At 37.0% G+C, this 12,908-nt stretch overlaps 1 protein-coding gene across 1 annotated transcript; it reads left to right on the top strand.

Moving 5' to 3' along the window:
• The first annotated feature begins 2,277 nt into the window (after window positions 1–2,277).
• Window positions 2,278–12,403, top strand: LOC119083668 (tryptophan 5-hydroxylase 1). The gene is made up of 9 exons (XM_037193453.1): window positions 2,278–2,373; window positions 8,176–8,317; window positions 10,326–10,511; window positions 10,578–10,731; window positions 10,794–10,959; window positions 11,034–11,084; window positions 11,148–11,556; window positions 11,663–11,895; window positions 11,960–12,403. The coding sequence occupies exons 2-9, from the start codon at window positions 8,210–8,212 to the stop codon at window positions 12,255–12,257; spliced, it is 1,605 nt and encodes a 534-aa protein (XP_037049348.1). The 5' UTR covers window positions 2,278–2,373; window positions 8,176–8,209; the 3' UTR covers window positions 12,258–12,403.
• Window positions 12,404–12,908: the final 505 nt, after the last annotated feature.

Genomic DNA, 12,908 nt, shown 5'->3' with positions numbered 1-12,908 from the left:
TAAATTTAATTTTCCATTTTCTAAATGAATCATCTTCAAGCGGGTGGATTTTGCATAAATACATGTACGTATGCGGGTGGATTGTTTAAAAGTTTTATTTGACGTGAAAGTTTCCCGTCTGCTCGACTCTCGGTTCCATTCATTATTTTAACCTCGATTTTAACCATTCGTTTTTGCAAAGATATAAATAAAAATCGTTTGGACGGCGTTAATATCCTGTTGTGGTAATCACTTAACTTCGCCTTCAATCTGATTGTTCGACCAAAATAGTAAAAATACAAAAACGATAAAGAAGTGTACGTATACGATACGACAGCATAGTTCATTAAAGTGAGTTTTCTGGTGTGTTCTTCTCACATTTCCTTCGCTCATGCTTCATTTATCTTATCACTTAAGGAACTGTTGCAAACCGTTGATGAAGGACAGGATAATGAATGAATTATTTATATGTGTACGGACCTCATGTAGCTGTCCGTTTGTGTATTGGTTATAGCAGTGGAAGTTTGGTGCTGGTATTCTATTCATTGCAAAATCGGAAGATACTGGAATTCCATGTTAGATCATTTGATCAGGTTTTAGAATCAGAATTTCAATGAGAAAATCTTCTAGTTCCCATAATTATGCAACTGGCCATGGTCACCATGCTCCCAGCTTGGTATTTTCTTTAAGTGAGGTTCCCTTCTGGACTTTTGGGATCATTGAGTAGGTCAATTGCTTAAATTTAAACTTAAACCATTTATTTATGAAGAATGGAGAACAATTCCACTTATCTGAAAGGAACGGGCACTTGAAGATAGATGATAAATTGCAAATTTTGGCGTAGAGTGACTTTTCTGCAAACAAAATGTCGTAACAGATACTTGTTGTAAGGCTGGTATGGCGAGTGTGGTATCGTTGTAAAGCTTAGACTGCAGGCTGGTCAGGCGTTATTGTTTTGTTGCAGACAGAGTCAACCTGTGTATTACAGATGAGTCCAAGCTTCGCCGAGGATGGTGAAAATAAAATTTTTCCAATATTGTACAATTAATACAAAATTTGTAAAAACCATTCTCGGCGTTTAATAGAGCATGGAATACTCTACCAATATCGCCATTCAAAGAGTTTCAAACTTTCTTCGTCTTGGACATATCACCATTCAAAGATGTCGAATTTTCGACTTTAGCTGGCTGTAGCTACGTGGTCAAGTTGTCGAGGGAGGCCATTTCAACACGAATTAGCTTAGAATCAGTCACTATATCCGTTGCGATAACAATCTGTATTCAAATAGACTCGTCGGTCCCGCACGGCCATGAGTGCCGGTTCTCCAAAACGGCTGGATGGATCTGCAAACTGAATGTGGTTCCTTAAAGTACTCGAGTCCCTCAATAAGAACATGAAAAAAAAAATCAGAGGTGGTAACGCGACTCTATTTAAGTTTTGTTCAACGCCACCGTGAAACGAATAATAATTTAGAATCAGGAATCAATACAGAACAACCTACAGTCATCGTTAGAACGATGCACCATTGAGCCCCTTTCAGCCTAAGCAGGTCCACTGTAACCGCAACCTGCAAATTCTTTCGTGAAAACATATAAGTGAGGTTATGTCAGCCTCTCTGTAGATGACTATTGATTGAAAGTGTGATAATTCTATGAGATGAGGAAAGAAAAACAACGAAATTTCAACCTTCCAATCCTCCAGATCGATTCGCAGTATAACAAAAACCACTTAACATTGACACCATCGTGTCGTGAAACGCACACGCACTTCATAGAACAGTATTTTACCATAACGAATTCATTCATAAAATCCATCGACCAGACCAACATCATCGAATGGCAACAAAACTCTTACAATCACCGCATTTAATTCACTCAAATGCAAGAAATTAAAAACACTTTTTCTCATCCTTTCAACCCCATCTAACTATCTGTGAATACATGAATTAACTTACCGTCTTCCATTTGAGATTGAATTCATCCGATTTTATTATGGCCAAAGATATATACAACGTGTGTATAGCAGCAGTCGATGATACAGTAAATGAGATTGATAGAGCACAAGGCATCAGCTATTTCCATAAAAACCAAACGTTTGTTAAATACAAACTTTGGGATACACAGACCTGATTTTACTTGATTCAACCAATCATCGTCGTCGTATAACAGCGGTACATTGATATATAACATATCGTACAATCATATAGGGGTGCACTATCTTGTGATGGAAAAGTTTCTTTCCGTTTCAGTTCTTCTTTTGAGTGCTACACTTGTTACACATGTACGCCAGAGATTTTTCTCGAGCAACAGAGTACCGAGTATAAAAGCAACAAACTCACACACGATTTGTAACAGTTTCGTTTGTGGCGTTGTGGAATTAACACAGTCGATTAAGGTTGGTTTGGTGGATTTTTAGCAGTTTCAGTGAATTTTCTTTTGGTTTGAAAACGGACTGATTGAGCGAATTGTTCGATGATTGGAACAAAATTGTGAAACAAAAATATGAAATTCAAATGAGATAACAGACCTCTATTGGGTCAAGGATTATTACGTTCAAGTTTGCATTGCAACAAGAAAAATCTGTGCGGAATTCTGCTCCTTCTAGATTTTGTTAATTTATTAAATTTTCTCGTCTAAAGCTGCCTCAGTGTTCTGAGATTTTCATTCGCGAATTATTGTGAAACTCTTTAAATTCTGTGCGATTTAAGCAATTTAAAAAAAAATAATCACCGAAATGAAAAGACAGTGAAGTACAGCCAAACTAAGAAGAATCACCAAGACAGAAATTTAGGGACGCCAGAAAATATTTGTGCAGATTTTTCTCGTTTTCTCATATTTCTTGGCGGATCTTTACATTTTGTCGATTTTTTGTGACGATTCCTGGAAAATTTAAAATTACTGTTGGCGATTTTGCTAATTTTGGAGATTCTACGTTGGCTTTTTTAATCGCCAAAATTAGAAGAATTTTTACTTTCGGCTATTTGCAAGACTATTTGACTTTGGCTTTTTCTAAATATTTAACATCTTTTGGTGTTCTTGTGCTCTGTGATTGGGGCACGACAAGAGTGAACATGTTTCCTGGCTTTTTTTTAAACAATTCTCATTCTGGTAATTTTCTTCATTTTGGTGATTTTGCGTTGGCTTTTTTAAATCGCCGAAATGAGAACAATCGCCATTAAAGTCATCAAAATGAATGGAATCGCCAATATTTCAAAGGCTAGTGAAAAATGTACAGTAAAATCAATTTTTCATACCTAGGACTTCGTACGTTTCGTATCACGTACTAAAAGTCTTTTTTAGCGTATTCGATTCCGTACCTCGTCTTCGGCTCTGTCTGGAAAATTCTCACACACTAAGAAAGACTTTTAGTCCTAGGTACGAAACGTACTATTTTAGTCTGTATCAGACTGCTTGTCAAACTGTTGAAAATTTAGAAGAATTATTCGTCGACATAATTCGTCTAAGGTTGAAAATATTGAGGTCTAAAAATGTGAGAGATCCGATAATTGGTGATGTAGTTGTTACAAAAAAAAGAAATATTGCGAAAACGACTGCGCAAACGGACAGTGAATAGTTCTTGTAGTTAACAAAGTTTCTTTTGTAAATAACTTCCCCTTCAAATATTCTCTATTCCCTGAGCCCAATTCAAATGTTTGTTTTACATGTGCGAACCTCCTTCCCGATGAGTTCGACTGGGATACCTGTTATCCCAGCTTGCATCCCTTGCATCTTTTCTGCATCTTGTAGGCATCTTTCACAAGATTTTGCATCCCAAATATTTTTTTTAAATAGAAATGAATTTATAGGGTTAAGGAATTAATTTGCCAACAATTCCTTAATTCTGGTTTCTCTTAAAAACCATCCGAATGTAATTTAGCTCAAAAACATAAAAAAGACCATAATAAAAAGAAGGTGGGGGGCACTTTTCCTATTTCTATTATAGAAAGAGTGGCAATAAACGACCGATATTTTTATTCAATTTTAACGTGTACCACTCGGTACGTTGAATTTACATCACTGATTCATCGCTATGTAAATAATCAATGACAGATCACACATTACTTTAGCCCGTAACCATTACCGGCCAGTTCATTTTGGATGGAACTCATTCGAAAATTAAATCGTTTTCACACACTGAAATTTAGTTGTTTTTCATAAATGAAACATTCAATAATCACCACTAGAGCAGCACTTTTGATTTGATAACATCATCCACTCAAGTAAACGACCTTTTAATTAAGAAAAAACAATTTGCTTACTCGCAATAACACAATGGTTGTCAAAATTTTCAAAACAATATATCGACGATAGTTCATTCCAGAAAGGGCCTATACTACAGATGTGGATGAAATTTAATTTGTACAGTGAAAATTCATTCAGTTTTGGAAAGCATGAAGAAAATTGATGTTAAACAGTCGTTTTGGTGTTTTCAACGACCGAGTGGTACACGTTAAAGCAGAATACAGCATACATGATCTATGTAAATGGCCGAATTCCATTAAGCGCAATTACGCAAACTTTTGCGCTTAATGTAATCGGCCATTTACATGGTCTATGATCTACTATTACCAATAAAAATATTTTACGTGTTACGGCATGTTTCATTTTCATTTACATTGCCTAATCACGTAAAGCATTGTACTTACGAGGTTCCAAGTTGTTATTTGACAAGTGGGGAATACAGCCCTCCCCTTCGGGTCGGGCTGTAACACCCCACTTATCAAATACACAACTTGGAACCTCGGAAGTAATATACTAATGAATGACCGATATAATTAGTACCGATAGAAAAATTAGAAACTACTGATAGCCGGTTCCTGAGTTTCGATAAAACTATTCAAAAGTACCGATATTATTTCACCGATAAAAAAATAATAATTTAGCCGTGCATGGACCGCACGAATGTTTGTTAATTGCACGGACGGTAATTGTGAACATTTACTCTTTACTTCCAACTTGTTGTTTCCTAAGACCGTTGCCAAATTGCAACGTTAAAAAGATAGCCTTCAAATGGGCCAGTTATTAATTAAAAAATGTGGATCGTTTTTTTACTGAGTGTGCCTTAGTGAGCAGTCTTTTTTTTTGCATTTTATAATAAATATATATTTACAATTTATTGGAAAATTAAATATTTAATGATAAATTCGTTTGTTTGTTATCCTTTATCGATCATTGAAATTTTCCATCGGTAAACCATCATTTTCTATCGGTAGACCATTTATTCTTTCGGTAGACTCATTTTGTCTGTCGGTCAATCGTATTTGTCATATTTTCTAGCCACCAGAATTCATCCAAAATAGACAGATTTTCGTAAATATGTCTATTTTTAGTGAGCCATCCCCTGAGCCACCAGAATTCATCCAAAATAGACAGATAAAAATTGGTTGATCGATAAAAAAAAAATTTTACCAATAGAAAATGATTGTTTACCGATAGAAAAACGTCAATGATCGATAAAGGATAACAAACAAACGAATTTATCGTTAAATTATTTTCTTTTATCGGTAAAATAATATCGGTACTTTTGAATATTTTTATCGACACTCGGAACCCGCTATCGGTAGTTTATCATTTTTCTATCGGTAATAATTATATCGGTCATTCATAATATGTTTACTGGTAAAGTCGAATTTTTTATCAGTCGAATATAATATCACTTGTAAACATATAAAACGTGACGTGACGGATATATTAGGAAAATTAATCTACCTAAAGTAGCGACTACGATATGGGAGGTTTTTTTTATGAATAATTTCTTCCTTATTGGAGGTCCTTGCGTAATATAGAAAACGTAGGGGTTACAATCTTCTGGAACGGAACGAATTCGCTAGAAAGCTTTTCTGCATAAAGTAGGAACAGCATTTTCTCTTTTATGTCTCGGAGACACGTGATAATTGTTCTCTTAAAAAACACCATTCGATGGAGTCAACTGAAACACTATGACGAAAGTATCCAATCGTTTCAGTGTTTTTTAATAGACAAAAAGCTTTGTGTCCCTGTTTCCCCTTATTTAAGCATTACAATCAGGGCCTATTATTTGTGAAATTTTTGCGAAATTTGTGAAATTTTACGAAATTTGCGAAATTTTAGCGAAATTTGTGAAACTTTGCGAAATTTGTGAAATTTTTGCGAAATTCGTGAAATTTTTGCGAAATTTGTGAAATTTTGCGAAATTTGTGAAATTTTTGTGAAATTCGCGAAATTTTTGTGAAATTTGTGAAATTTTATGAAATCAGCCCAAAATCGGCGAGTCTATTTAACGAGAAAAAAATACAGTAAATGCAAAATGATCAATAGTAATTTAGAAAATAGTATTTAAATCTGAAAAATAACTATTTTGAGACTCGTATGAAGTGTACTGGGCTTATTTGTGTTGTTGAAGGTTGACTAAGGAAGAGATAGATATTGAAAGTGCCCATGTAGCCAAATGAGCCTCCCATATAATCTAGCCCCGATATGGTCTGACTCACGAAACTTTGTTTCAATCGTTCCTGCTCTATGCGGAAGGCTTAAGACCGACCTAAAAAATTTATTCTGGTAACAATTTTCCACAAATATTATCAACAATTGCATACTGAAAAATATCTTCAAAATCTGCCCAAATATGCAATATTGTGGTGACATTGCACATATCCCTTGTTCTCAAGACATATTGACAAGTGCTTTTATCTAAGAAGCCGATCATTTCCAGACACTTTTATTGGGTTAGGAAATAGTCGAAAATCACTATTGACACACCGATTTTTTCAACTTTACCGTTAGTTGCATTTTTCTTTGATATTAAATATTAATTGGTCCTCAAGTTTCGATTTTATTTGAAATTTGGAATGATCTATGCAAATAAGAGGAATGAAGTTGCTAAATGCCTGAGATCAATCGTCCAAAACAGATGCACAAACAATTTTTCATGTAAGGGGTCGAAAACTTTCATTTTCGGCCCGACACATGAAGAGTATAAAAAGTTATATTTACATGCTAGCTGGGAAATTTTTATTTTGACTTGTGAGATTACTCCCAACTAGCATGTAATGCAATGCCATGTCATGCGTCAAAAACCGACATTTTCGTGTGTCAATCACATCCTTCCATTCCATTAAGATAAAAATGTAAAGTCTAGTTTTCGTGTATCTCGGCTTCGCCTCGAATCAACCAACTCAGACAAAAAATCTACTTTTCATCGTTTCTCGCAAATTCTTTGTTATTCAAAAAATAAGTTTGGCAGTTCATAATAGTATTTTGCATAACAAGGGGCGAAAGTAAAAAAATTCAAACGTGTGAAGTTTGCAGCCCGCGCCGCAGGCAAGGGCGGCAATCACACGATTTGAATTTTGGCATAAAAAATACTATTTCATCTGACTTCAACTTTGCTTAGTCTGTTGGAATATGCACTTGATATAATTCTATCTAGTGATAGACAAGCAGTCTACATGGATCACAAGGTCTAAGTGGCCTTAGTTAAGAGCAAAATGTTGTTAGTCACTTTTCAATAAACAGCCGAAAGGCAAAGTCGTGATTTATTGGAGGTCCGGATACAAGCTCTTATCCGAAATATCCTGAAGCCAGTCCATACCTTCCAACATATTCACCGTCGTATACACATAATACGAGTCTTATTTTATGTCTTCTGCTGTTCTCGACGTTCATTGCGGAAGATTTGATTTTTTAATTCGTTTTGTGAAATTTGTGAAATTTCACGAAATTTGTGAAATTTTGCGAAATTTGCGAAATTTTTGCGAAATTTGTGAAATTTTACGAAATTTGCGAAACTTTTGCGAAATTTGTGAAATTTTTGTGAAATTCGCGAAATTTTCGCGAAATTTGCGAAATCGAATTTCACAAATTTCACAAATAATAGGCCCTGATTACAATGGCATAATAGTGTAAAGAGAGTAGTTTACCCTATGTATGTGGGACCAATAGAGCGAGTGGGAAACATTTTTTTTTAATTCTCGCAAGGGGCCTGACCCACCCAAGTGCTGCAGCCTAGTTTTTAAGCTTCAAAGCCCACAAAACCTCAAAGCATTAACTAAACGGAAAAAGGCTCTACGACAATTATCCGAAAAAGCACTGCATAATGTCAACAGTGCTTCGATTAGAACACAAACTTATTTGAAAAATACACAATCCTCCTCAAGAGAATCAAAATGCACAAAGCACAAGCGAACAAAGGGATTGATTTTGTTTGTTTGCTCCACAGCAATTTCCAGACGATAATTATCATCAACCGTAATATGAGTGGTTCAGGTAAAAGTATCTTGGGACTTTGGCTCTACCGCAGTGGCGAACAAGAGTGGGCAGTGAAACAAGGGAGTCCATTGCATAAACGAAGAAATCATTTGGTAAGTGAGTAGCAGCAATATGATGTTCATCCGTTTTCAAATTTTCTGTCTGAGAAGTTGGTAATTGTTACTATCCCAACAAAAATCTCTTCGAGAAAAGTGTGACGCAGTCTTTGAAGTACAATTTCTAAAATGAATGATATCGCTTGAGTTGACGCTTTCAGCTTCGTTACGCAAAAATTAAATTTTACACCCAATTAGTTCAAACAAGCTGGCTTAGGTTTTCTCATCATCTGCCAAATAATTTTTACCCAAAAAAAAATTTGACTGGAAACAACCAAAATTTTACCAAAAAAATCTGCGTCGCATGTGGCAGATAAATTTTCTTGCTGGTCTGTTCCTGAACATTTGCCACTTTGCGACGCAGATTTTTTTGGTAAAATTTTGGTTGTTTCCAGTCAAATTTTTTTTTGGTAAAAATTATTTGGCAGATGATGAGAAAACCTAAGCCAGCTTGTTTGAACTAAAATTGGGTGTAAAATTTAATTTTTGCGTAACGAAGCTGAAAGCGTCAACTCTAGCGATATCATTCATTTTAGAAATTGTATTTCAAAGACTGCGTCACACTTTTCTCGAAGAGATTTTTGTTGGGATATCAATCGTTTTAGAAGTTTTAGAAGACTGCTTTTTATAACAGTTTATAACAGAAATTCGGAAATTTGGAAAATTTGACGAAATTCGAAAATTTGACGAAAATGGAAAATTCGACGAAATTCGAAAATTCGACGAAATTCGAAAATTTGACGAAAATCGAAAATTTGACGAAATCCGAAAATTTGACGAAATTTGAAAATTTGACGAAGAAGGTAATTCTCTATCTGCCACCATTCAAGAAATATCTCCAAAATCCCAATTTACCCACCCATTTCCAACTTTCGACATTTTTCACATATGCCCCAATGTTGTACTCGTAAAACTCTGAGACTTTGCCGAAGAAAGTAACTCTCTATCTCTCATAATCGCAAAAAAATATTAGTCCTTTCATCCTACGCTCGAGTAGCTCAAAATTTGGTCACTCTAATCACTCTAGCTCAAACGAATCTGCCCCGATTTTTTTAATTATTTTTTTGTTCGAATCGTGTTACGAATACCTTTCATTTGATGGGTCGCAGGCCTCTGTAGGTTTCAATACAGCTAAGCTACAGCCGAAAACGCATTCCCGACCCTCGAAAACCACACTCAGAAACCACTTCGAGGCCAATAAAACAAAATTCTGGTTTTTCCTGGGGTAATGGCGTATCACAATTTCATTTTTATGCCCACCCTGAGGTTCCTGCAAAATTTCATGGAGATTGGCTGACTAGTTTCCGAGATCGAACATACAGAGTAAGTTGAAAGATTTTGATTGTTTGGGAAAAGTCAATTTGGTGTATTTTGTATGAAAAGTGACCAATTTCAAAACGATGTATCTCCGGTAATTTTAAAGCTACATAGTCGAGTGATAGCTCGTTTTGCTCGTATTTGAAGCGCGAATAAGATAGAATAGGATTTGTGGTGATTCAGGCCAAAAGAAAGAAACTTAAATTCTCGCCTATATATAGTTGCCGCGTCTCAAAAAATTTTCTTCGTTCTTTTTTGGAAGTTAGACTGCGTCAAGTCCTCCGCTAACGCTCCGGACATGATAGATTTCACATTTCATTTCCTCTCATTGTTTCTACCATGTGCCAATCCAATCATAGTACTTTGGTGTTACACGCGAAAAAAGTCGTACGTCTTAAACGTACATCGTCTACGGCCAAAACGTACATACAGAGGAAAAGACTAAAGGTTTACTGACCCATGTAATGTACGTTTAAGTCGTAACAATGTACGAATACGACGTATTTCGGAAATGTAACTCAATATCAGATTATCGACATCGAAGGGAAAATTGAACCTTAACGTTCAAGTGTTTATTGCTCACAACGAGCCGAGCGCATGCGAGAAACGAAACTTTCAATTAATAACGACTCTCTATACCAATCACAAAGCTTTGTTACAATTTGCATATCTCACGTCACCGTATCAGGCCAACGAAAAAGCTCAAAGGGAAATCAAGGGCACTGAAACCACAACGTCCAGTGACAAAACATCCATCATTTTCACGTTAAAAAATCAGGTTGGTGGCCTAGCGCGTGCTTTGCAAGTATTTCAGGAACTTGGCATTAACGTTTTACATTTGGAACTGCAAAATGCTGACCCGTCTGTGGCGCAGGTAAAAAAGCAGTCGATATTTAGACAAAAGAGATAATTTAAGTCACAAAACCCGAAACCTATGCAGGCCGATGTACTGGTCGATATTGAATGCGATGCAAAGCATCTGGATAAAGTCATTCACATGCTGCAACGTGAAGTTCAATCTGTGAGTTATGCATCGGCACAGATTACTGGCGATTATCCGCCGCCGACACCACTTTCGGCTTGTTCCAGTTTTGGTAATGAAAATTTTAATTTTGCGAACCGAAAAAGGGGTCCAATTTGTGGCTGATCGTTACAGATTTCGGTGAGATGCATTGGTTCCCGCGGAAGATATCGGATCTAGACAATGCCCAAAATGTTCTGATGTATGGATCGGCACTGGACGCAGATCATCCGGGCTTCAAAGATCCTGTTTATCGCAAAAGACGAGAGCAATTTACCGCAATCGCCAATTCGTACAAATAGTAAGTGCTCGAACCTGAGAAGTTGAGATGGGACTGCAGAGGAAAAATTTCTAAAAACTTTATTTTTCCGCCAGTGGCAATCCAATACCGAGAATGCAGTACACTCCCGAGGAAATAAAAACGTGGTACGTCTCAATATTCCACTTTCCCTTCAGCTGCACTTTCGATCACATTATTCCTTTTGACAGGGGCATCGTGTTTCGCAAGCTTCATGAACTTTATGTGAAATATGCCGTTCCTGAGTACATGGAAAATTGGCCCCAATTGGTCAAATATTGTGGCTATCGGGAGGACAATTTGCCGCAGTTACAGGACGTCAGCAGCTTCTTGAAACGGAAAACTGGTTTCCAGTTACGACCCGTAGCTGGTTACTTGTCACCGAGAGATTTCCTATCTGGTCTGGCTTTTCGTGTGTTCCACTGCACTCAGTACATTCGACATTCTTCCGATCCGTTTTACACCCCGGAACCGGATTGTTGCCACGAATTACTAGGACATATGCCGCTGTTGGCCAACCCGAGTTTTGCCCAATTCTCACAAGAAATCGGTCTAGCTTCGTTAGGAGCATCAGATGAAGATATCGATAAAATTGCAACGGTAAGAGAGATGATGGGCAAGAGCACAGCTAACCAACAGTCGCTGCTGCTCTTACCCTTCAAAACGTCTTCTGGCATAGTTTCAAGGTCTAATCCAAAATCTCTAGCTGTACTTCTTTACCGTCGAGTTCGGATTGTGTCGCCAAACGGACGGTTCTTTCCGAGTGTACGGAGCTGGTCTGCTCTCGTCAGTTGCTGAACTTCAACACGCCATAACTGCAACCGAAAAGATAAAACGCTTCGATCCAGACACCACATGTCGTGAGGAATGCATTATTACGGCATACCAGAATGCGTACTACTACACCGACTCATTCGAAGAAGCCAAAGATCAAATGAGGTTTGTTTTGTTGTCCGATTTCCGCTTCCAGTGAAAGTCGCTAAATTCAATTACAAAATGTCAGGCGATTCGCTGAGAGTATCCATCGACCGTTTGGCGTACGCTACAATCCATACACACAAAGCGTTGAGGTACTGTCGACGGCACAACGAATCACCGCAGTGGTATCCGAGCTACGCGGTGATTTAAGCATCGTGTCATCAGCTTTAAAGAAAGTTTCGGCTCTCGATCACAATTTGGACGTGGAGAAATTGTCACAGATGTTAAATGCGGGACTGCTGGGAGATAAGAGCCCGATGATAAGTCCAATGATCAGTCCGGAACATACGGACAAGTCTCTGGAAAATGGCGTTGCTAAGTGATTTGTTTTGGCGGATCACCGTCGCATTTTTTGAATGTAATTACCAAAAATCTGTTAGTTGTGCACCAGTGACCAATCAGTATGATGTTCATGTTATAGATGCAAAAGAGTATAAATGTAAATAATAAAGAAATTATTTGGAGTCTACTCATTATGCTGGTCAGCGATCCAGAGATACAATGACAATTTACATGGCTTTGAGTTCGCTACTAGGGTCGAAAGTGACTTTTTACATCACTAGGGAAAACAAGTGGTCTACGATCCGAGGGGAAAGCTAGGTGAACAAATACTGGGACAATTGATTTGAATTTGCTATTGGGGAACAATAGAAGGAATGAGTACGCCAATGGAAGTAGGTGGGTAAAAATGAAAAGTAACGTTTTCGTCTGATTGTTGACCTCGGGCTTCGCCTTACACAAAAGCACGATTTTTCAATTTTTATCTCTTGCCAAATAAATGAAAATTAACGCAAAAATCTTCCATTTCGCCCCCGTTGAATTTAAACTTTTATTTTTACTTGTATTGGTCTTGGTCACCCAAATTTCATTCGCTATGCTCATTCGTCATCGACAACTTTTTTCGTTGAGTCGCACTGATGTAAAAAATTATTAAATTTTTTACGTTAAACGCAGTGACTAGACTTCGTACACAA

The sequence above is a fragment of the Bradysia coprophila genome, unplaced genomic scaffold (genome assembly GCF_014529535.1).
Source record: "Bradysia coprophila strain Holo2 unplaced genomic scaffold, BU_Bcop_v1 contig_70, whole genome shotgun sequence".
NCBI classification, from domain to species: Eukaryota; Metazoa; Arthropoda; class Insecta; order Diptera; family Sciaridae; genus Bradysia; species Bradysia coprophila.
The sequence above is the reverse complement of the archived record's forward strand: the minus strand, read 5'-3'. Positions and strand labels throughout refer to the sequence as shown.

Excerpts from the sequence above, each read along its gene's own strand:
- LOC119083668 (XM_037193453.1), top strand. The coding sequence starts at position 8,210 with ATGAGTGGTTCAGGTAAAAGTATCTTGGGACTTTGGCTCTACCGCAGT. Across the intron at positions 8,318-10,325 it reads ATAAACGAAGAAATCATTTG|GCCAACGAAAAAGCTCAAAG; the intron begins GTAAGTGAGTAG and ends TCACCGTATCAG. Across the intron at positions 11,557-11,662 it reads ATATCGATAAAATTGCAACG|CTGTACTTCTTTACCGTCGA; the intron begins GTAAGAGAGATG and ends CAAAATCTCTAG.